At 41.3% G+C, this 24,575-nt stretch overlaps 1 protein-coding gene across 1 annotated transcript in view; it reads right to left on the reverse strand.

Moving 5' to 3' along the window:
• VWA3B (von Willebrand factor A domain containing 3B) overlaps positions 1-24,575 on the reverse strand; it is a 168,149-nt gene that overhangs the window by 84,416 nt on the left and 59,158 nt on the right. Inside the window, exons 9-13 of the mRNA XM_070380207.1 lie at positions 24,018-24,196; positions 16,615-16,769; positions 11,370-11,508; positions 10,175-10,306; positions 2,756-2,854 (exon numbers count right to left, since the gene is read on the reverse strand). Of these exons, the coding sequence (XP_070236308.1) occupies positions 2,756-2,854; positions 10,175-10,306; positions 11,370-11,508; positions 16,615-16,769; positions 24,018-24,196 (704 nt within the window). The remainder of the gene's footprint in view (positions 1-2,755; positions 2,855-10,174; positions 10,307-11,369; positions 11,509-16,614; positions 16,770-24,017; positions 24,197-24,575) is intronic.

A 24,575-nucleotide genomic window follows, 5' to 3' on the forward strand; every position in this document is an offset into this window, starting at 1 on the left:
AATAGAAAGATTGAAATAACCTAAATGTTCATCTCCAGGGGATATGACTAAGTAGCTGTGTGATGGAATAGTAAACAGCTATTAAAAAATGAGGAAGCTTTTTATGAAATGATATTAAGCGATCTCTGAGGTATACTGTTTTATTTATTTACAAAAAAATTTTGGCCAAACCCTAAGGCATGTCGTATCTTAGCTCCCCAACCAGGGATCAAACCCAGTCTCCCTGCATTGGAAGGCAGGGTCTTAACCACTGGGCTTCCAGTGAAGTCCTTTGTTTTATTAATAAAGGTTCAGAATTGTGTGTGTAATATGCTGCGTGCATGTGTGCTAAACCATTTCAGTGGTTTCCAACTCTTTGAAACCCTATGGACTGTAGCTCACTGGCCTCCTCTGTCCATGGGATTCTCCAGGCAAGAATACTGGAGTGGGTTACCATGCCCTCCTCCGGGGATCTTCCTGACCCAGGGATCAAACCTGTGTCTCCAGCACCTGCTGCATTGGCAGGCAGGTTCTTTATCACTAACTCCACCTGGGAAGCCCGTGTAATATGCTACCATTTATATATTTTAAAAAGGAAATATATATATATATATAAACATTTATCTGTTTACATAACAAACTATCTTTCAAAGAAAATAAAGAAACTAGTAACCTACATTGCCTCTTAGGTGACGAACAGAAGGTGGGAGGGAGAATTTTCTCTACATATCCTTTTGTACCTTTGTAATATGTTCCATGTTAATGTACTACTATGCAAAAATTAAATCAGTTTTTAAGGTAGTTTTATTAAATCTATATAATTTAATATGATGCAGTCACTGAGAATGATGTTTCAGAAGAATGTCTCATGACTTGGAAAACTGGCACATATTAGAGAAAGGGCAGAAAATTGAATTATGAACTACTTATACTTACCTCTTATTTTTCCTTATGATTATATGCCTACCTATATTTCCTAAATTGCCATAAAATCAGTTAGAATTTATTAAAAAGAAAAAGACTCCTTGTCCAGATGACTTGCAAGTCAGAATCTCCTTACAGAATCAGCCTACACCTTCTCCAAACACCAGTCCCATACTTACACAGGTTTTGGACAGCCATGAAATCCAGGTGGCTCAAGCTCAGCTTCCTCCACTGGCAACCCCTAAGTCTTCAACTTCTTTAGTTGTCAGTCAGTTAATAACAATTACTAGACAACTGAAATCGGTCTTCTTGACCCCTTCCTCTCTTGGTCCTCACCCAGCCCCCCACCTTCTACCCACAAACTGGCCACCAAGTCCTTTGATGCTACTCCTATGATCTCATCTCTGATGGGTTCCTCCTTCCAAATTTCTGCTGCTCCTCCCTGAGGTGGGACCTCACCAGCTCTCATCAAGATCTAGTCTTTCCCTGGCTCTACTGAGGCATATTTATAACATATTAGGTGGATGGGACCTTCTGTTCCCCTGAGAGTACCCAGTGAGGTAAAGACCATCCTTTCCATGTGACACTCAAGGACCATCATGGTCTCCCCCAACTTAACCTCAGAGACTCGGCCCGACACTCTTCTATCACTGCTCTTGCTCTCCGGTTGTCACCCTGAGCAGCCCACATACCTTTACACCTCTGTTCCTTCTGCCCAGGATACCAGCAATCTCCTCTGTTTAAAAAACTCTTTATCCTCCTTTCAGACACAGCTGAAGCGTGCCCTTCTCAGTGGATGCTTGCTTGGTCTTCTTTCCATCTTGTACAGCAGAATTCATCACTGTGCTCCCACCCAGTCTGTAGCCTAGACAACCCTACTCCCTGTATAGTGTCAGAATTCACTGTACATGCTCGCGTACCCTCCAACATGTAAGCTTCCCTAGAGCAGGACATTATTCATCTTTGTAGCCTCACACCTTGGCACCAGACAAGGAGCATAAACAAAGCACAACAAACTGCCTTTGAGTAGAAAGTACAGTGAAATTGGTAGGAAAATTATACCAAATAAAATTTTACTATATATACAACTTCTTGGCCACAAATCTAACGCTGCAGTAAAATCTGGTTGCTTTAGTATTTAAGCCCTGGACTGTTTGACACAGGATATTTTACAATATTTGCCTAGCAGTCTTCACATGCAGACACTTCACAATGAAGGAAACAAGTTGATACTAATTCACTTCAGCGGTTAATTTACATTGTACTGGCCTGCACATCCGTATATTTATTTAATGCCCAGAGCATTAGTCTTTCATTCACAAAGCTCAAAAGAAGATGAACAGACTCCACTAAAACTTTTCAAATATTTTCCAGTCAGGCTAAACAAAACAAAGAACATTTCACCAGAAAGGCATGCTTTGTTTAAATGATTACTAAGTTAAAATTAGGGGTAAAACCAAGGACATTGTGCAGTGACATGTTTAGATTCAGTGTCCCCAAAGGAAAAAAAATCAAAAAGATATCCTTGCTCTTAGTTTATAATAAAATATAAACCAGTCTTCCATGGAAAGCAGACATTTCCTTTCATGGGGTTGGTCTCCAGGCCTATGGGAGTGCATCAAATTAACCAGACAACACTCACTGTCACATAAATTTTCCTCAGTGCTGCAGTAGACAAAGGAATTTCTCAATGTGGATGTGTTTGTTTTACCTCACTTCTGGGTCCCTAAGTCAAGCAAGCATCTGTCAACAGCTTTTTGGTGGCAATGAAAAAGGTCCCCCAATTCCCACTCTCAGCTTTCACTTTCAGGGGATTAGTGAGTCTGTCTTTGTTCCCAACTTTGATAAGTACCTGATCAGGTCTCCCATCTGTCAAAAGGTAGATTACTTGTGTTTCTTCATCAGCAAAAGCAATTTGCAGGGCACTCAGGGTGTTTGTGGAACTTCCAATCTACAGAAAAGAGAGAGAGAGAGACATACCAAGTGTATACTTCAATCTCAGAAAAAGAGCTCACAAACAAGTGTTATTCCCTGCCTCCAAAAAAAAAAGAAGGTATTTGTGAAATAAAAGATAAATTTAAATTATATTGAGATAATGATTTCAGTCCAGGAATTCAAGAAGTTGAATCCTTGGATGTATCATAAAAGCGTCTATGCGGATAGTCCCAGGAGAGCTAGAAGCTGGGACAATGGATTTCCTGTCCTATTGACAGAGCTCTTAATTCAATTTTATCTTTGTGTGTTTCGGTGGGAGGCACTAACTCAGTTACTGTTCATTCAGCTGTCAGCACGGCTTAAACACGCAGCCTGAATACACCCGGGTGGGGACCGTGTTTGTTTTCAGCCAGGATTGATTCATGACACCCAATATTCAGCAAACACAAGTGTGGTGTCATGGGCAATGTGGAGGTACAGGAAGCTGTAAAACTGTAAAATTTCTGCAGCTCTGTCCAGGGATGGAGAGAACTGTCACTCCACAATAAAAAAGAGCCAGACAAACAGCAAGTATGTGACTTTTGTTACATTCATGAGAGAGCTCAGATCACAGGGCAACCAACTGGCCCAAAATCTGGGGAGAGGTGGGCATCTGGAGAGTCCGGTGAGATGCAAGCCCTGGCTCCTGGGACAGGATGCAGCCAGACACTGAAGGAGAGCTGGGTTGGGGTGGCTGGTGAACCAGCAGAAGCTGCGGGTATATATTGGCAAGAGACCACAATATGGGGGCATCGGTGTTCTTTTTTTCTTTTTAAAGTTGTATTTACTCATTATTTATTCAGTTTTATTTATTTATTCACACCCAGCTGTGCTGAGTCTTTGCTGCTGCATGCCGGCTTTCTCTAGTTGCAGTGCATTCTCATTGTGGTGGCTTCTCTTGGAAGCCCAGGCTCTAGGATGAATGGGCTGCGGTAGTCATCGTGCATGTAGTCATCGTGCATGGGCTTACTTGACCCATGGCATGTGGGATCTTCCTGGACCAGGGATCAAACTGGTATATCCAGCATTGGAAGGCAGATTCTTAACCAGTGGAATTCCAGGGAAGCCTGGCATCAGTTCTCTCTTGAAGACTGTTTCACCACAAACCCCACAGGGTATTCACAGGATAGACTGAGAGAGCCTAGAGAAAATCTCCTTCATACGGCAGAACTGAGGGAGAGATTCAGTGACACAGGAACATCCACAGAGACCCTGTTCTCTCTCTCCCCTGCAGAACAAAAGCTTTTGTGTGTGTGTGTGTGTGTGTGTGTGTGTGTGTATGAGGTAAAGGGCAGTAACGAACATACTCATCCTCAGGGTGCTGGTCAAAACCCAGAAGGCTGGGGAATGGAAGAGGAAACAACAAAGCCCCTACACCTGCAGAAGGAGCAGGGCTACATTCTGGACTCAGAGATACTGACAAAGCCACACCCCTGAGACTCCTGGACACCAGGCCCGACTAACACTGAGGCTTATTCAGAAAATACCCATCCCTGTTACTCCCCTAGAAACATCAACTAACAAGCAACCTGCAAAAGAAAAGTTCTCTCTGAAGCCCAGTGTAAAGGGAAAAATCAAAAGCTGAGGGTGGAGCAGACAACCTTCTGGTACATCATCTCTCACCCTAACACAAAGCATCACTACAATAATGTGAGGGCTATGGTGCAAACAGACCAACCTCAAACCCAGTCCAGCTCTTAATTAGATTAATTTAACCCATCCCACTGGAGAAGGAAATGGCAACCCACTCCAGTACTCTTGCCTGGAGAATCCCATGGAGGGAGGAGCCTGGTGGGCTACAGTCCATGGGGTCACAAAGAGTAGGACATGACTGAGCGACTTCACTTCACTTCACTAACCCATCCCACAAAAGAAAGTCATGCTCTTTTCCAGGCATAAAAAAATATTTATCTCAGTCTCTATATACTGCAGCTCTATGATGTCCAGCTCTTAACAAAAAATGTGTTGTTCATTGCTCAGCTGCTAAGTCATGTCTAATTCTGCGGTCCCATGTACTGAAACACTCTAGGCTTCCCTGTCCTTCACTATCTCCTGGAGTTTTCTCAAACACTGTCCATTGAGTCCATGATGCCATTCAACCATCTATGTCACCCCCTTCTCCTGCCTTCAATCTTTCCCAGCATCAGGGTCTTTACCAATGAGTTGGCTCTTCATATCACATGGCCAATGTATTAGAGCTTCAGCTTTAGCAAAAAATAAGCATATCAAATAGAATATACAACACACTATCAAGAAACTAAAGTACTCATCAGAAACAAACTCAGATGTGACACAGATGCTAAAACCATCTGACAGAAAATTTTAAATAACCGTGATTCATACATTAAAACCTCTAATGGCAAAGGTGAACAACATTCAAGACCAGGTAGGCAATTTCAGCAGAGATGGAAACCTTAAGAAATAGCAGAATGGAAATGCTACTAATGAAAAACACAGTAAGGGGACTTCCCTGGTGGTCTAGTGGTTAAGAATCCACCTTGCAATGCACGGAACACAAGTTTGATTCCTGGTTGGGGAACAAGATCCCAAATGGCAGGGAGCAACTGAGCCCCCAAGGCACAACTACTAAGCCAGCGTGCTCCACAGCCCAGGCATCACACCTAGAGTCTGTGTACTGCAACCAAAGACTTGATGCAATGGAAATTGCATTCATGCATGCATTCATGACACAATGAAGATCCTGCGTGCTGCAATAAGACCTGACACAGCCCAATAAATAAAAATAAACAAACAAAACATGCAATAGGAATATGAAGAAATCTTTTAAAGAGTTCAAAGTGCTGTGTCTCTATATATCAACAGGGATTGGTCCAGGACCCTTTCTCCCATAGATACCAAAATCTGCAGATGCTCAAGTCTGTTAAATAAAATGACATGGTGTTTGCATATAACTAATATACATCCTCCCATCTACTTTAAATCTTCTCTAGATTATATGTAATATCTAATACAGTTTAAATGTTATGTAAATGGTTGCCAGTATGCAGCAAATTCAAGCTTTGCTTTTTGAAAACACTCTCCAACATAAATCACAGCAGGATCCTCTATGACCCACCTCCCAGAATATTGGAAATAAAAGCAAAAATAAACAAATGGGACCTAATTAAAATTAAAAGCTTCTGCACAACAAAGGAAACTATAAGCAAGGTGAAAAGACAGCCTTCAGAATGGGAGAAAATAATAGCAAATGAAGCAACTGACAAACAACTAATCTCAAAAATATACAAACAACTCCTGCAGCTCAATTCCAGAAAAATAAAAGATGCAATCAAAAAATGGGCCAAAGAACTAAACAGATATTTCTCCAAAGAAGACATACAGATGGCTAACAAACACATGAAAAGATGCTCAACATTACTCATTATCAGAGAAATGCAAATCAAAACCACAATGAGGTACCATTTCATACCAGTCAGAACGGCTGCTATCAAAAAGTCTACAAACAATAAATGTAGAGAGGGTGTGGAGAAAAGGAACCCTCTTACACTATTGGTGGGAAGGCAAACTAGTTCAGCCACTATGGAGAACAGTGTGGAGATTCCTTAAAAAACTGGAAATAGAACTGCCTTATGACCCAGCAATCCCACTGCTGGGCATACACACCGAGGAAACCAGAACTGAAAGAGACACATGTACCCCAATGTTCATTGCAGCACTGTTTATAATAGCCAGGACATGGAAGCAACCTAGATGTCCATCAGCAGACGAATGGATAAGAAAGCTGTGGTACATATACACAATGGAGTATTACTCAGCCATTAAAAAGAATACATTTGAATCAGTTCTAATGAGGTGCATGAAACTGGAGCCTATTATACAGAGTGAAGTAAGCCAGAAAGAAAAACACCAATACAGAATAATAACACATATATATGAAATTTAGAAAGATGGTAAGGATAACCCTGTATGCGAGACAGCAAAAGAGACACAGATGTATAGAACAGTCTTTTGGACTCTGTGGGAGAAGCCAAAGGGTGGGATGGTTTGGGAGAATGGCACCGAAACATGTATATTATCATATGTGAAACGAATCGCCATCCAGGTTCGATGCATGATACAGGGTGCTCGGGGCTGGTGCACTGGGATGACCCAGAGGGATGGGATGGGGAGGGAGGTGGGAGGGGGTTCATGATCGGGAACACATGCACACCCATGGCGGATTCATGTCAATATATGGCAAAACCAATACAATATTGTAAAGTAATTAGCCTCCAATTAAAATAAATAAATTTATATTAAAAAAAAAGAAACTTTCTGGAATTAAAAAATCCATCTGGGGTTGGTTGAATCCATGAATGAGGAACCTGTAGATACAGAGGAATGACTGTAAGTTCAAAATAGCCAAGGAAAGAATTAGTGAACATGAATATAGAGCAATAGAAATTATCTAAAATTAAATGCAAAGAGGAAAAAGAACAAAACAGAAAAGAGCATCAGAGAGCTATGGAGCAAATGGTCTGGTATATGCTTAATTGGAAACAAAGCAGAAAAGGGAAAAAGAGGGTAGAAGAAATATTTGAAAAAATAATGGTTGAGAATTTCCCCAAAACAATGACAGATATAACCCCATGGACCCAAGAAGGTCAGATAACATCAGGTAGGATAAATAAATGACCTAACACTCTGCCAGTGTGATAGCTAAGAAAGCCAGGTAGTGAGCTGGGACTTTCATCCCCACCAACTGTAACATGGCCTCCCTGCTCAATGATGTCCATTCCCACTTAGCAGTGAAAAGGTGTTCCTCCCCATCAGGTTTCAACAGAGTTCCAGTGGGGAACCTGAATTTCAACCTGCACCCACAAGTATGAGGCAGGGCCCACCTACTACACCCCTGACAGAGCAGTGTCAGACAACGCCGACTAAATAGGAGGTTAGAATAATATCCAGAGTCTCATAAACATAAGACAAAAATGTCTAGGATTCAGTTGATAAACACTCCTTCATACCAAGAATCAGGAAGCTCTCAACCTGAAATGAAAAAGATGATAGCAACAGCAAGAAGACGGAGATGTTAGAATTATTTGATAAAGATTTTAGAGCAGCTGTGAAAAAAAATGCTTCAACTAGAAATGACCAATGATCTTAAAACAAATGAAAACTAAAAAACATCAGCAAAGAAATAGAAAGTCTCATGAAAAAAATAAAAGACAAGAAGGAGAACCAAGTGGAACTTTTAGAACTTAAAAATACAATAACTGAAATTTTATAAATTCTCTGACCTATGCCAGCTGACCACAGCTCGGTGATATCAGCACACAGCACATTTAGAACACCTGGGTCATGTTCTGAACTGACTTGGTTGATTTCTGGACCAAATCAGTCCAAAGACTAATAGAGGAATCTGGTGTTCTTGAAAATGAATTTTACACATTCAGCAAGCAAGCAAAGGTACTTCAGTAAAGGTTTCTAAAGAGAACAGAATCACAGTGTAAAAACTGATCTGACATATTTTTAGCCATTTAGATGAGACTGATTCTATTCTTTAGTGATTTTTATATAAAGAGGAACCTGCTAATGTTTTTATCCAATGAGAGTACATATATAACATCCTGTTATCACAAACTCTAAATTAGCACACTCTGAATTAAGTTATTTCCCGTTACCTAGAGTCATAAAAGAAACTTCAATGGATAATCCTGGATGTTTAACAAGCTGAGAATAAATTTAATACTCTTTTCCAGCGTATGGTGGCCAATTAGGACAAAATGTTACAGACATTATTCCTTATAGAACAGATTTCCTCCTCTCGTTATTTATTTATTTAAATTTATTTATTTTTGTTGTGGTGCATGGCCTGTGGCATCTTAGTTCCCCAACCAGGGATCCAATCTAGGCCCTTGGCAGTGAAAGCACAGAGTCCTAACCACTGGACCACCAGGAAATTTCCCCTCCTCTCATTTTAAAAAGAAAAACTTTTAATTTATTCATTTACTTATTTTAGGCTGCCCTGTTGCTGTGCATGGGCTTTCTCTAGCTGTGGAGAGCGGTGGCTCTCTCTTTGCTGTGGTACACAGGCCTCTCGTAGCAGTGGCTTCTCTTGCTGTGCATCATGGACTCTAGAGCTTGAGTTTAGTAGTTGTGGCACAGGGGCTGAGTTGTCCCACAGCATGTGGGATCTTCCTGGATCAGGGATTGAACCCATGTCCCTTTGGCAGGTGGATTCTTCACCAGTGAACCACCAGGGAAGTCCCTTTCCTCTCATTAAAAAAAAGAATCCCAAAGGAACTCCAGAACATTCCAATGATAGTGCAAACCCTGCTCGTTAATACTCAGGGAGCTCCACTAATGGCCATGTGTAGCTTCCTGTCAAATCTGGAGCTCTAATTCAGGCAACGAATCATTTTAAAGTTATTTATGATCCATATTTCGGAGAAGGCAATGGCACCCCACTCCAGTACTCTTGCCTGGAAAATCCCATGGATGGAGGAGCCTGGTAGGCTGTAGTCCATGGGGTCGCTAAGAGTCGGACACGACTGAGCAACTTCCCTTTCACTTTTCACTTTCATGCACTGGAGAAGGAAATGGCAACCCACTCCAGTGTTCTTGCCTGGAGAATCCCAGGGACAGGGGAACCTAGTGGGCTTCCGTCTATGGGGTCGCACAGAGTCGGACATGACTGAGGCAACTTAGCAGCAGCAGCAGCATGATCCATATTTGACTTTTTAAGAATAGTCCTTGGTCTCAATTTTAGTATATCTTAAATATGTGGAATGCTATGTGATTCTAAAAAAAGAACTTTTAAAATGAAGGTAAGTTCAAGACAACAGAAAACTTGAGAAAAGGGAAATTCTTCCCAGTAGTCTGTGTAGATATAAACTTCTCCAAGTAAAATAGACCCCTGAAGAAGTGATTTTACCTTTTCATCACACCCTGCTGCCCTATCTCTGTCCTGGCTTTCAGCCCTAACCACTCACATTATACTGTGTATTTCCACAAGTTCATTACTTTTGAACAAAATCCACTGTTTAAAATAGCTGTAATATATCATTTGAAACAAGGATGAAGTCTCAGAAGAAACAAATATGAATGTTTAAGTAAAAAAACTATATTTTGAAATTTGTTTTCATAAACAGGCTGAGACTTGAACTGAGGGCGGTATTGTCAGTAGAAGCCTATCTAAATGTTAGATATCAACTAAAAAGATTGGATTAACATGACCTTTGTAAGTAAAACAAATGTCTATGTGAAGCCATGGCCATCCTTGGAGTTCAAAGCAGTTTCTTAAGCATTTCTATCCTGATCTCTGTTCTTCTCCCAGACCCAGCCTCTTTCTTACCTTAATGTCTCTAATCCAGGCCTGGGCCCCTTTCAGATTATCCTCATTGATTTCAACAAGTTTTTCCTGCCAAGCACTGGCTTGAGCATCAAACTGCACAAAATTGAATTTCTTTTTATGTTTCAACTGTTCCTGTAAGCGATAATTATTATTTAGCAATAAAAATCATTCAAATGTGAGAAGGGATTAGGACAGGTCATTGTTTGATACATTTTAATCACTATGATTTCTTTTTTCAGTTGTAGAAGCTAAAAATTACATTCAATAGAAAAAAATCAAGTACAAGAGGCATTTAAATAAAATTTACATACAGTTTGGACATTAAACTTTACAAATGCATATATGTATGACCATATATCAGATATATGTAATAAGTTTATATATATATAAAATATTACATTATTTTTCTTTAATACTGACATTAATGATATACTGAATATGTATACTAAATGCAACATGCTTAAAGAAAAAAAGAAATCCAAAATGGTGTCATCACTTTTTGGCAAGGCTATTGTTACAGTTGCAGATTTGTTCACTTGCCTTCCATCAGCCCATACTTCTCCAGTAGAAGTTCATCAAATTAAAAATTGTGTTTTGTATTTGTCAAACATTCCCTGTGATTGTTTTCTATGGTGCATACTCACTTGAATACCACCAACTCGTGACGGTACTCTGACACCCATTTATAGGTGTGGAAACTAGGAGGCAGGGAGTGTTAGCAACCTGCTTCAGGTTGCGCAACTCAGAGGTGGCACAGGTGGAATAAGGACCAGACGCTCCTGACCAACAGCCTGCCCTCCCCCAACACGTCAGTTCTGGGGCCAGTACACGCAGCATCCCTAACACTCATTGGAAATTTAGAATAAACATGCCCAGCTGAAGAGTATCTGGAAAATAACGAAGGCATGTGCACGCCACAGATTTCAGGATAGAGCAGACCTGGAACGATGGACACAGAGATTCACCTAACAGCCTGTACATTACAGGAAGGACCCACTGACCCAAGAATCTACTTGCAAAGAACGGATGACTCGCACTGGCAAAAAGGATCCTTTTTCTGAAGTGGCTTTCCTGTGGGTTTCTAAGTACAAAGCTGGGCTGAGCATCTCTCATAACCACCGCAGGTCATGACTGGTGGAGATGTACTCATGATGCACAGGTGCCCAGGTGCCTGAGGCCTACAGCACCATCTCACCTGTATGAGCTGGATGACCTTGTTCTTCACCAGGTCCAGTTTCCCCGTCATTGAGTGAGACGTGTCGATGAGGATGTAGACACAATCACTAGGCACTTTTCCAAAGAGGCCTTGACTCCCATCCTGTAACCATTTAATCCTGGGGAGGAAATAGTTGAAAGTGAATGGTTAGAGCCTGTGGCACTGAGAGCATCTTCCTAAGAACTTTATGATACATCTACAAAGGAAAATCAATAGGACAGAAAAATAAATCCAATACTGGGCTCCAAAGCCAAAAGTAAATTACTTCCTGTCATCTGATATTTTGAGGCCTTTAGCTATGACTTCACACCATTTATTCTTCTAACCCTGCTGACTGTAGTCAAGCTAGTAATGCCAGCACATTCCTGAAGCTTCAATGAAGCTTATGGATAGAATCAAGCAACCCCAGATCCCAATAATAATCAAGTGCCACTTGTGTAAGCAGGACTGCTTATGTGGTCCATGCTCAGGGTCCCATCACAGATGTAAATGGTTCAGGAAGTTCATGGTGCAGGCAAAGTCTGGAAGAGCGGGCAGGGCAAACATAAAAATACTTGAAATTGAGTTCAGAGTTCAGCAAGCCCCAACAACTAGACTTTATAGGGCAAAACACTGAAGAGAGGGCTGCAAAGGAGAGAAAGCAGGTTGGGGAATGATGGAAAGAGAGACAGAAAAGGACAGAATGTGCTCCAGAGGTCTGCAGGAGGATTCTCTAGAGATTTTGGCTAAGTTACAATCAGGGCATGCATGTGAAAAAACTACTGAAATCAGAGAATAAATCACCAAAAAAGGAGTAGCTGGGCCAATTCCTCAGAGCTTACATAGGCCTGGGAATAGCTCATCTTCCAAGCAGTCAGAGTGGAAAGGCCTCCATAATGTATGTGGCACCAAGTAGAGTCCTCACAAGGGTATTGCTTTAGTAATAGGACCAAATGAATCCTGGACTAAAATGCCTCCTTGTTAGCACTATGCTAACATAACTTAAAAGCAAGTCCCAGAGTAACTTAACTGCACCCCAAGTAACTTATCTGCATCACATAACATACATTTTAAAAATATAACAAAATCCAGTTCCCAATAATGTTACATTCAAAATGTCTAGCATCTAGTAGAAAATTATCAGGCACATAGAAAAGCAGGAAAGTATGATTCATAATCAGAAGAAAAACAGATCAACAGAAAAAGACCTCAAAATGACATAGATGATAGAATTCTCTAAAAAGGATGCTACACAGCTATTATAAACATAACTCATATGTTCAAGAAGATTAAGTAGGAATGGAATGAGGAGAGGAAGGGAAGACATAAAAAAAAATCCTCTGAGGAAAAATATACTGTATGCTATTAATAGTAAAGTAGACAGTAGCAGAAGAAAAGATAAGGAACTTTAAGAAAGACATAGCAATAGTAAACAGTTAAAAAAAAAATACAGGGAGAAAAAGGTTTAAAAAATATAACAGAGGATAAGCCACCCATGGAACACTATCAAGGAGTGTAACATATGTGTAATTAGAAACTAAAGAGGAGGGAAAGGGGACAGAAAAATATTTGGAGAAATATGACCAAACGTTTCCAATTTTGTTGAAAATACACCTACAGATCCAAGAAGCTCAAAGAACCCAAATAGACAGACAAAAAAAAAAATACCAGGACACATCATTATATAATGGCTGAAATCTAGTAATAAAGAAAAAAATCTTTAAAGGAGCCAGAGACAACATAAGAATAATAGATGATTCCTCATCATAAATTATGCAAGTCAAAAGAGAATGGAGAAAAATTTTTAAGGTACTGAGAGATAAAACGGTAAAACTAGAATTCTATACTTAGCAAAAATATCTTCCAAAAATAAAAGTAAATTCAGGAGTTTCTCAGACTAAAACAGCTGAGTAATTCATCAGCAACAGACGTGTGTTGGATCTATACAAAAAGAGTAAAGAGCAACATACATGTCAAACATGTGAATAAGTATAAAATACATTTATTCTCATTTTGAGTCTATTTACAAGACGATAGATTATAATGTATTTCGGGCTTATAGCATAAGTAGAAGTTAAGTGTAGAAGAATAATAGAAAATACCGATAGGGAATGGAAGTTGGAAGACTTTCATGATGTACATGAAGCAATACATTATTATTTTAAGGTAGACTGTGATAAGTTGGGGCTTCCTGGTGGCTCAGGAGTAAAGAATCTGCCTGCAATGCAGGAGCTGCAGGAGACATGGGTTCCATCCTTGGGTCGGGAAGATCCCCTGGAAGAAGGCATGGCAACCCACTCCAGTATTCTAGCCTGGAGAATCCCATGGACAGAGGAGCATGATGGGCTATAGTCCACAGGATCACAAAGAGTTGGACATGACTGAAGCAACTTAGCATGCATGCACATGTGATAAGTTAAAGACTTACATTGTAAATGCTAAAGTAGTCACATCACAACAAAACAAAACAAAGAGGTAGTTAATAAGTCAACAGTGGAGATAAAATGGAATCGTAAAAAAATCTTTCTACAAAAGAAAGCAGAAAAAGTTAAAAAGGGAACAAAGAACATGTGGGACAAATAGAAAACAAATAGCAAGATTTTAAGTTTAAATCCAACCGAATCAATAATCACATTAAATGCAAATGATCTTAACACTCTAATGAAAAGTCAGAGATGGTCAGATTAGATTAAAAATAATATCTCTATATATTCTACCAATGAAAGGCCTAGTTCAATATACAATACATATAGGTAAATGAAAAAGGGTGGAAAAAAGATAAATCCTACAGAAAATAATCAAAAGAAAGCCAGAGTAGCTATACTGATTTTAGACAAAGCAAATTCCCAACAAAGAATTTACCAAAGATAAAAAGGGACATTTCATAATAATATGGGAGCTGATTCATCAGGAGGACATAATGACCACAAGTGTTCATGTACTGGCTAATTGAGCTTCAAAATACATGAAGAACAAAGTGATGGAACAGAAAGAACTGGACAAACACAAAACTATACTTGGAGATTCCAGCACTCTTCTCTCAATAATTTATAGAACAATTAAGCAGAAAATCAGTAAAAATATGGAAGATTTGAATAATACTATCAACAAACTTGAGCTGAGATAAAGTACACTCTACCCAAAGAAAGTTTTTTCTTCATATTCTGGGCCACAAAACAGATCTCAATATAAGAACTGAAATAAAACAGTATTTCTCTGTCCACAGTGAAATTAAAAGCTATCAGAAAAATCCACAAATACTTGGGACACGAAGAACAACATTCCTAAATGACCCTTTGGTCAAAGAAGAAATCAAAGGGGAATTATAAAATGTTTTGAGGTGAATGAAATGAAATACAACATATCGAAATCTGTGACAGATAGCTAAAGCAGTACTCAGGAAAATTTATAAAATTAAATGCTTATATTAGAAAGAAAGGTCAAAAACAGTGATCTAAGCATCTATCTTTAAAAACTTAAACTCAAAGTAAAGAGAAAGGAGGAAATAATAAAGATAAGAGTAGAAATCAATGGCATTCAAAGAAGGGAACCCTACAGAGAAAAAAAAAAATGAGACCAAAAACCAGTTCTTTGAAAAGACTGAGAGGATGGATAATTTCTAGTCAGACTTATTAGAAAACAAAAATGACAGAAATGACCAATGTCAGCGGTAGGTGTATTTAAAGAAATTGAAGGCACCGTTTTAAAAATCCTTCCCGTAGTGACTTCCCTGATGTTCCCGTGGCTAAGACTCTGCACTCCCAGTGCAGGAGACCCAGGTTTGACCCCTGGTCAGAGAACTAGATCCCCTATGCTGCAAATACAGAGTTGCATCCAACAACTAAAGACCCTGCATCCTGCAATTAAAAGGTCCTGCATGCTGAAACAAACATTGAAGATCCTGCATGCCACAATTAAGACTACAACTAAATAGATAATAGTAAAACATTAAAAATAATAAAAAATCAAAAATCTTCTCAGAAATAAAAACTCCAGGCCCAGATGGCTTCAATGGTGAATTCTATGAATATTTAATGGGGAGATGATACAAATTCTCTATGAAGTCTTCCAAAAAATAAAAGGGGAGAGAAAACTTCCCAACAACCATTGATACTTGGTGGGAGGAGGACAAACAGACCCCAGAGCTGCCAGCTGGGGTATCGTCAAAGCAGCGTCCTTTCCCCCAGATCTGAAATCCAAACTACTCTCCTTGTGGAGTCAACTCCAAACCTTAAGCACTGCAGACTCCAGACACAAGGATTACTGTGTAATCATCACCAGCTGGGTTTTGAGAAACTGGGCCTATGCAGAGCATACATGGGGTAGACAGCTGTTTGCAGCTTGTGACTTTATAACAGAAAACATGGAAAGAGTGAAGAAGCTCGGACAGCAAGTGACTACTGCAGGTTGGGGACTAGACTAAACTTACTATATTTAGTGTCTAGTCTAGTCCAACGAACACATTTGTAAATGGCATTATTATTCCCACTTTATAAATGAGAAAGCTGATACACACAGACACTGACTTGCCCAGGGTCGCGGCAGATGGCAGACTGGGATTAGAATCCAGCTCCATCCGACCTTAGGACTATGTACCTAAGTGGACATGGTCTTCTCAGTCTAGAACTGTCTGCTAGCATTGGGGAGGTGAAAGCATAAAGATGGGTCACCCCATGGAGCTGATGTTGAGGTCACAGCACTAGTACATGAGACTATGAGCATTACCAGATTTTAAGAACCAGCAGGGCTGAGGCCGGGGGTGGGGGGTGGGGGGGACGGGGTCACATGAAATTATTTTTAGCTGATTCCTATAATGTATATATATATTATTTCATTGTATTCAAATGTTTCACAGCATTGTAACAGTTGCTTTGAAATAAAATATTCAAGAGTACAGAGGAGAGGTGTTATACAGTCTTGTATTCACCTGAGGTCCACAAAAAAAAATGCAAGACAAAGCAGAAGCATTCCTTTGCTTCCTACAGTGATGCATAAGCCACATGATAACTACATTTTTGCTGCTTTTCAGCATCTACACTGGCATCAAGGCAGCTCAGAATCTGCATCCTAACATCCCCTTTGGCTATGAACAACCAGGCCAACAGCAAATTGTCAGATGGCAGCCCTGACTTAACAATGCTTACTGGCCATTTCTCTTGACTGAGCTTTAATTTACCAAGCACTCAAGCAAATTTGAATTTCAAGGGAGGCTGGACCACTTGTACCCTCATGCAAGTACACCAACCTCCTCTGGATCTGGGCCAGGACTGCGTGCACTCTTTCACTGAACCACGTGTACTTCTCCTTGGTGATACAGACGTGGACCAAGCTCCCATCCTTCCAGGGAGCGTGGACAAATCTGCTGCAGTATTTCGCATGGACTGTCTTCTTGTTGGTCTCCTGAGGAAAGACAGGACAGAAGCCACTCAGAAACAACTAACAGAAAGCCCCCAGAAGGCACCTCTGCCTCGGCCTTATTTAGACAGCTGCTAGCCCTCACTCCCACTGCAAGATCATTCAACAGTTGGTTCAAGCAAACACGTACCACAGCCTGCTCCATACGGAGCCCTGTGCTGGATGTCATGAATGACAGTCAGAAAGACATGTGCAATCTCATCTGTGCCCCCAAAGAATCTAATGTTTCCAGCAAGGAGACACCAAACACACACAGTGATTCATACCCACATAGAAAGTAGCAAGGCAGAGTACCAGGCACCCAGTACCTGGTCCTGGGTTGAGACTGTAATGATTGGACAAGTTCTGGCAAAGAAGAAAGAGTTCACAGTGGACTGGAGGGTCAAGGAGATCCACAGGAGGTGGACTTGAGACACTCCAAGCCTCTTTCCATTGTTACTCCCAGCTCCAAATGAAGAAAGCACCCAAAAACCCCATCCCACATCCAGCACCCACTCCTAGACATACAGAACGGGTCCAAGCACAAAAGCTTCCCGCAGAGAGCTTTCAGAAGGCTGTTTCCGTCACTCATCCCACCAGCTTATAAATGCAGTAAGCACCACTCCACCAGGCCCTCTTCTAGGGACCAGGACAATCCATAAATGAAGACCAAAATTCCTACCTCTGTGGAGCTCACATGACCAGGAAAAGAGCCAGATGATAAAGCAATAATCATGTAGCAGATTAGAGGATGACAAATGCTAGAGAGACAAATAAGGCAAGGAAGGAGCAGAGAATGCCAAGGGACAGGGGAAGGGTGGGGGCAAGTTGAATCCTAGAAGGGGAAGCCTCAAAGAGAAGGTGAAATATGAGTGACACCCGAGGGAACAAAGCGTGTGGCCATTTGAGGGTCTGGGGGCAATCTGAGGACACAGCCAGGACAAAAGCCCTGAGGTAAGCGTTTGCCAAGCAAGTCTGTGGACTTTGAGGAAGGGCAGTGTAGCTGAAATACAGCGAGTGAGGCAAAGAGCAAGATGAAGCTAGAGGAGCGGGAGGAGGAGGAGGGCCAGGAAGCAGATGCTGTAAAACCTGCTCACTGATGGAAATGACCCTGGCTTGCCCTCTGAGTGAAAAAACGAAGCATCCAAAGGCCTTAAAGTAAATTCATAGTGACAAAAATTTTTAAATTGAGATAAAATTGACATTTAGCATTATAATAATTTTAGTGTACAACACAGTGATTTGATATATGGATCTACTGTGAAATGATCAAGAGGGATTTTAGGAGTCAAGGAGGAATGGAGGGGGCTCAGAGAAGGGAGGCAGAATCCAGGGGTCCAGGGATGACTGATGGGAGCAGGGTGGAAGCGATGATGGGATCAGTGCTGATGCTCCCAAGGCAGGCGAGAAGGGGAATTGTGTCTCCACTGCAGTGCAAAGAAGGGAGGAGGAACACGTCGTCTCTCTCAGTCTGACCACGTGCTCCCTACTCTGAACCCCATCACGATGCAGTTCTCAACTTTGCTTCATGCATTTCCAAATGGAAACACACGAGACCAAAAGTTATGTGAAAACAGGTGTCCAGCACCAGAATGTCCAAATGGGGAAAGCCCAGTGTTGAGAGCCCAGCAGATCTGAATTCAAACCTGGTCTCTACCTGCCACGAGATCTCAGGTAAAGTCATCTAACCTCTCGAGGCCCTGGGACTTCATTTTCACATCTTTAATATGAGAGCACAAATATTTACCTTGTATATAAAGCAGGTAGGTATTTCATAAATGCTCCTTTCTGACCCACAATGTTTGTGATGAAGAAAACATGGAAGGCAACATCTAGTGGGCATCTCCTAAAGTGCCAGGCATGGTGCTCAGATATGTGATTTTCAAATTTAGACTTTACACCAACCCATGTTACAGATGTGGAGAGAATCAATCAGGTTAAATTATCTGTTCAACAGCTCATATTTTGTAACTGGTAGAAACAGTATTTTGGAGAAGGCAATGGCACCCCACTCCAGTACTCTTGCCTGGAGAATCCCAGCGACGGGGGAGCCTGGTGGGCTGCCGTCTCTGGGGTCGCACAGAGTCGGACACGACTGAAGCGATTCAGCAGCAGCAGCAGCAGCAGAAACAGCATTTACACCCAGGTCTTCTCATTCAAATCCAGAATGCAGTTAGAACCTTACATGGAACAACTGACTGGTTCAAAATTGGTAAAGGAGTATGACAAGGCTATATATTGTTATCTTGTTTATTTAACTTCCATGAAGAGTACATTATGCAAAATACTAAACTAGATGAAGCACAAGTTGGAATCACGATGGCCAGGAGAAATATCAACAATCTCAGATATGCAAATGATGCCACTCTAATGGCAGAAAGTGAGGAGGAACTAAAGAACCTCTTATGAAAGTGAGAGAGGAGAGTGAAAAAACTGGTTTAAAACTCAACATTCAAAAAACTAAGATCATGGCATCCGGTCCCATCACTTCATGGCAAATAGATGGGGAAACAGTGGAAGCAGTGACAGACCTTATTTTCTTGGACTCCAAAATCACTGCAGATGGTGACTGCAGCCATGAAATTAAAAGACTCCTGGGAGGGGGTTCAGGATGGGGAACACAAGTACACCCATGGCAGATTCATGTCAATGTATGGCAAAACCAATACAATATTGTAAAGTAATTAGCCTCCAATTAAAATAAATAAATTTATATTAAAAAAAAGACTCCTTGGAAGAAAATCTATGACCAACATAGATAGCATATTAAAAAGCAAAGACATCACTTTGCCAACAAAGGTCCTTAGAGTCAAAGCCATGGTTTTTAAGCAGTCATGTTTGGATGTGAGAGTTGGACCATAAAGAAGGCTGACTGCCGAAGAATTGATGCCTTCAAATTGTGGTGCTGGAGAAGACTCTGGAGAGTCCCTTGGACAGCAAGGAGATCAAAGCAGTCAGTCCTAAAGGAAATCACTGGAAGGTCTGAGGCTAAAGTCGAAGTTCCAGTACTTTGGCTACCTGATGTGAAAAGCAGACTCACTGGAAAAGATGCTGATGCTGGGAAAGACTGAAGGCAAAAGAAGAGGTTGGCAGAGGATGAGATGGTTAGATAGCATCATCCACTCAATAGACATAAATCTGAGCAAACTCTGGGAGACAGTGAAGGACAGGGAAGCCTGGCATGCTGAAGTCCATGGGGCTGCAAAGAGCTGGATATGACTTAGCAACTGAACAACAACAGAAGTAGCATTTACACTTGGGTCTTCTTGTTCAAACCGGGTATACTTTCTACCATACCACATTGCCTGGCACATAGTGAAGGCTCAATAAATATTTGTTAGAGGAATAAGTGATGAGACTAGACTGAGTTTCTGAACATCAGGGCTGGCTTTGTGCTCAAGCAGCATAAGGAGCCATGAATGCAATGTGACTTCATAGGCGCCCCAAAATATTAAGTTGTTAGACTTTGCCTGAAATTCCCTATTAGAAAAGTACTTTTGTTTTCTCCCCTCACCTTCTCATCCATCTTAGAAATGCTTCATAGCAAGGCCTTTTTTGTCATTTATTTCTCAGTGTCTTGATTTCCTGGTTCTCTACCTACAAAGCAGTTTTTATAGTTAAAAGTTTATGGGGTTCTGCCCAGTGGGAGTCTAGGGTAACCCTAAATAATCAGTCTCAGTTTTAGGTATAAATCCTGTTTCAGATATGTAGCCCCAAATAATACTAAAAGCAAAATTGTCCCTTTCCCATCAGTATTGGTGACAAAGGATAGCTGCACTGCATTTTACAGCTATACTGTATTTTGTAGCTATACTGTAAAAGCTATTCTCAACTTTTACTATATTAGAACTTGCTAGCATCAGAAATTTGAGGCAAGATTCCCCATTTATAAAGCCAAATTCTTCAAACCATGCTTTTAAATTTCATTTAAATTTGTCAAGAAAGAAAAGGAGAAAATCAGAATTAGAGAAGACCTATGTATACCACACTATAGGGAGCTTGCAGTAAGCTATGTTCAAATTGACAGGAATCCACATTTTTCAATATTCAGGGCCTAATTATTTTAAAGATGAAAATGTGATTAAGTATGATTTCCTGAACTAATAATGTTACTGAATAATATCTACAGAATCAGAAAACTGAGCTGGGGGAGGAAACCCACAAATGAGATTTCCCTGCAATGTACCAATTACTCTGGATCCCAACATGTAAGTCAGGAAACAAGTCTTGCATCAATTCTGTATTTTTTATAATTCAATTTTAGTATTTTCCTCTTGCAGCTCATTCTAAACACACAGCAGTAAGAAGGCAAAAACAACATCACGTGGCTAACGTGGCCCCAAAGAAAAACAGTGCTTCCTTGGGAGGAAATGTGGAATCCAGGGCCTAAGAAGGAGTGTCAAAGGGACTGGAGTTTTGCCTCAGTAGGACTGAGAGACACTGCAGTGATGACCCTGACACTGAACCACAGTCTCAGAGGACACATAGAGGACATGACATTCCCTTTCCTAGCAGTCTCTGCTCAGCTGCCATGACTGGCATGGCTGCTCTGTGACTTGCATTTTAGCTCTCGTTTCAGTGCATTCCTGGGTTGGGAAGATCCTCTGGAGAAGGGATAGGCCGCGCACTCCAGTATTCTTGGGCTTCCCTTGTGGCTCAGCTGGTAAAGAATCTGCCTGCAGTGTGGGAGACCTGGGTTTGATCCCTGGGTTGGGAAGGTCCCCTGGAGAAGGGAAAGGCTACCCACTCCAGTATTCTGGCCTGGAGAATTCCTTGGACTGTATAGTCCATGGGGTTGCAAAGAGTTGGACACGACTTTCACTCACTCAGTGTGGACCTGGATTTTAACCACCTTCTAAAAGAGATTTCCCGGAGAAGGCAATGGCATCCCACTCCAGTACTCTTGCCTGGAAAATCCCATGGATGGCGGAGCCTGGTAGGCTGCAGTCCATGGGGTCGCTAAGAGTCGGACACGGCTGAGTGACTTCCCTTTCACTTTTCATTTTCATGCATTGGAGAAGGAAATGGCAACCCACTCCAGTGTTCTTGCCTGGAGAATCCCAGGGACGGGGGAGCCTGGTGGGCTGCCGTCTATGTGGTCGCACAGAGTCAGACATGACTGAAGCGACTTAGCAGCAGGAGCGGCAAAAGAGATTTCCATCAGTTTTACAAATTTACAATAATCATTTTATCCTGATGTTTCTGTTTCATATGGAGACCTTTTAGTCTTTCCATAATTCTAAACATTGGATAGCCTTCTTGGTCCTGTTCTACACACTAGCATTTCTCAGTGTGACCCACGGACTGGCAGCTTCAGTATCATCTGGCGATTATTATAAAGGCAGATTCTTGGGCCTGGCCTCAAACCCAGTGACTCATGCATGCTAAGGGTTAGAAGCCACTTACACATATACAATGGAGTATTACTCAGCCATTAAAAAGAATGAAATAATGCCATTCGCAGCAACATGAATAAACCTAGAAACTGTCATACTTAGTGAAATGAGATAGAAAAAGAGAAATATAATATGACGTCACTTAATATGTGGAATCTACAAATAAATAATACAAATGAATGTATTTACAAAACAGAAACAGACTCAGGGACTTCGAGAACAGAACTTATGCTTAAAGGTGGTGGTGAGGGGAAGAATGGAGGGAAGGGATAGTTAGGGAATTTGGGATCATCATGTACACACTGCTGTATTTGAAATGGATAACCAACAAGGACTTCCTGTGTACCACAGGGAGCTCTGCTCAATACTATATGGCAGTCTGGATGGGAGGGGAGTCTGGAGGAGAATGGATACATGTATACGTATGGTTGAGTCACTTTGCTCTTCACCTGAAATGATCACAACATTGTTCATCAGTTATACTCCAATATAATATAAGCTTAAAAAATAAAATAAAGGTTAGGCGCCACTACTGCAGATCATTATCCTTCCAGCCAGAGTTGGGCACCTGGAAAAGCTACATTCCTTTCAGAACCATTGTCACAATGGAACTGCAGCTTTCAGAAATTTACAGTATAGCCCCTTCCCATGCTATAACCCCTTAGCGAAAATAATTTTATATTTATTGAAAATCCACTAAATGCTGGCTGGTAGTCACTTGCCAACATTCGTTGGATCATGGAGAAAGCAAGGGAATTCCAGTAAAACATGTACTTCTGCTTCATTGACTAAAGCCTTTGACTGTGTGGATCACAACAAACAGTGGAAAAGAGATGGGAATATAATACCACCTTACATGCTTCCTGAGAAACCTGTATGAGGGTCAAAAAGTAACAGTCGGAACCACACATAGAAGAACTGACTGGTTCAAGATTGCAAAAGGAGTATGTCAAGGCTGTGTATTGTCACCCTGCTTATTTAACTTACATGCAAAGTACACCACGTGAAATGCTGGGCTGGATGAAATCACAAGCTGGAATCAAGACAGCTGGGAGAAATATTAACAACCTCAGACATGCAGATGATATCATTCTAATGGCAGAAAGCAAAGAGGAACTAAAGAGCCTCTCGATGAGGGTGAAAGAGAGTGAAAAAGATGGCTTGAAACTCAGAATTCAAAAAACTAAGATCATGGCATGCAGTCCCATCACTCCGTGGCAAACAGAAGAGGAAAAATTGGAAGCAGTGACAGATTTTACTTTCTTGCTGTCCAAAATCACTGCGGACAGTGACTGAAGCCAGATGCTGCTCCTTGGAAGGAAAGCTATGACAAACCTAGACAGTGTATTAAAAAGCAGAGATATCACTGACTCAATGGACACGAATTTGAGCAATTCTCCAGGAGATAGTGGAGGACAGAGGAGCCTGGCATGCTACAGTCCAGGGGGTTGAAAACAGTCGGACACAACTTAGTGACTGAGCAACAATAAGTCACTTGAATAATGTATCTTCAAGATGGTGACAATACAAGAGGACCGTAGAAATGCCTGCTTTGGGGAACATTCACCAGCAGTTTCTCTCTTCCATTCAATATGGGGAAAACAAAGGGTTTGTTTTTTGACACAATGCCTAGATTTCTACAACTCCTGGTTTATATATAATTATTATCTAATTCACTTATATCTAGAAGCCATTCTCAGACTTGATCTCCACTCCCACAAGTATCATTCAGAGAAGTATAAGGCAGAGAACAGGAGTATCCTTCACAGACAGGCAACCTTGGTCCTGCCCTGGGTCCAACCCTGGTCCTCAATGCCCCACTCAGGGCAGCCCCAACCTAGGGGTTCGCTTCACTTACCGCACTGGTCTGCACCGACTCGTTCTCTGGTTTGGATTTTATATCAACAACTCCATCAGCGTGGCGGAAGGAGCAGTCAGCAATGACGTTGTAAAACGACAGCTTCTGGGCTTTCAAACCATATTTCTGAAGCCACTTCTCTGAGTCCCAGGCGTCTTCTGGATTTGACTCATGTGCTCCTAATTGCAGTTGTGGAATCACAGTTCATCAGACATTTATATTACGCAAGACTTTCATAGGACATCCTCAACTTAGTATTTTTCCCAAGCTGAAACATATTCCTTGTTAGCTCACATTTGTTGCAGAAGGCACACTTTCCAAAAGCAGGACTAGCAGAGAACTAGTTCACAAGACTGGAAGGCAGGAACCTGCTACTTTTCATTTCACTTCCTCCATTACTTAAGTTGCCTGGACCCATGTGTGGGCGGAGGTGGCTGACAGACAAGGCAAGGTGTCAGCAGAGCATCAGACTTGGGGTCAGAGCTCTGGGTTCAAGTCCTGACTCCATTACTTACTAGCTTGGGAAAGTTGCCCAAACTTGGGTGAGTCACTCCACTT

This window comes from Bos mutus, chromosome 11 (assembly GCF_027580195.1).
Source record: "Bos mutus isolate GX-2022 chromosome 11, NWIPB_WYAK_1.1, whole genome shotgun sequence".
Taxonomy (NCBI): domain Eukaryota; kingdom Metazoa; phylum Chordata; class Mammalia; order Artiodactyla; family Bovidae; genus Bos; species Bos mutus.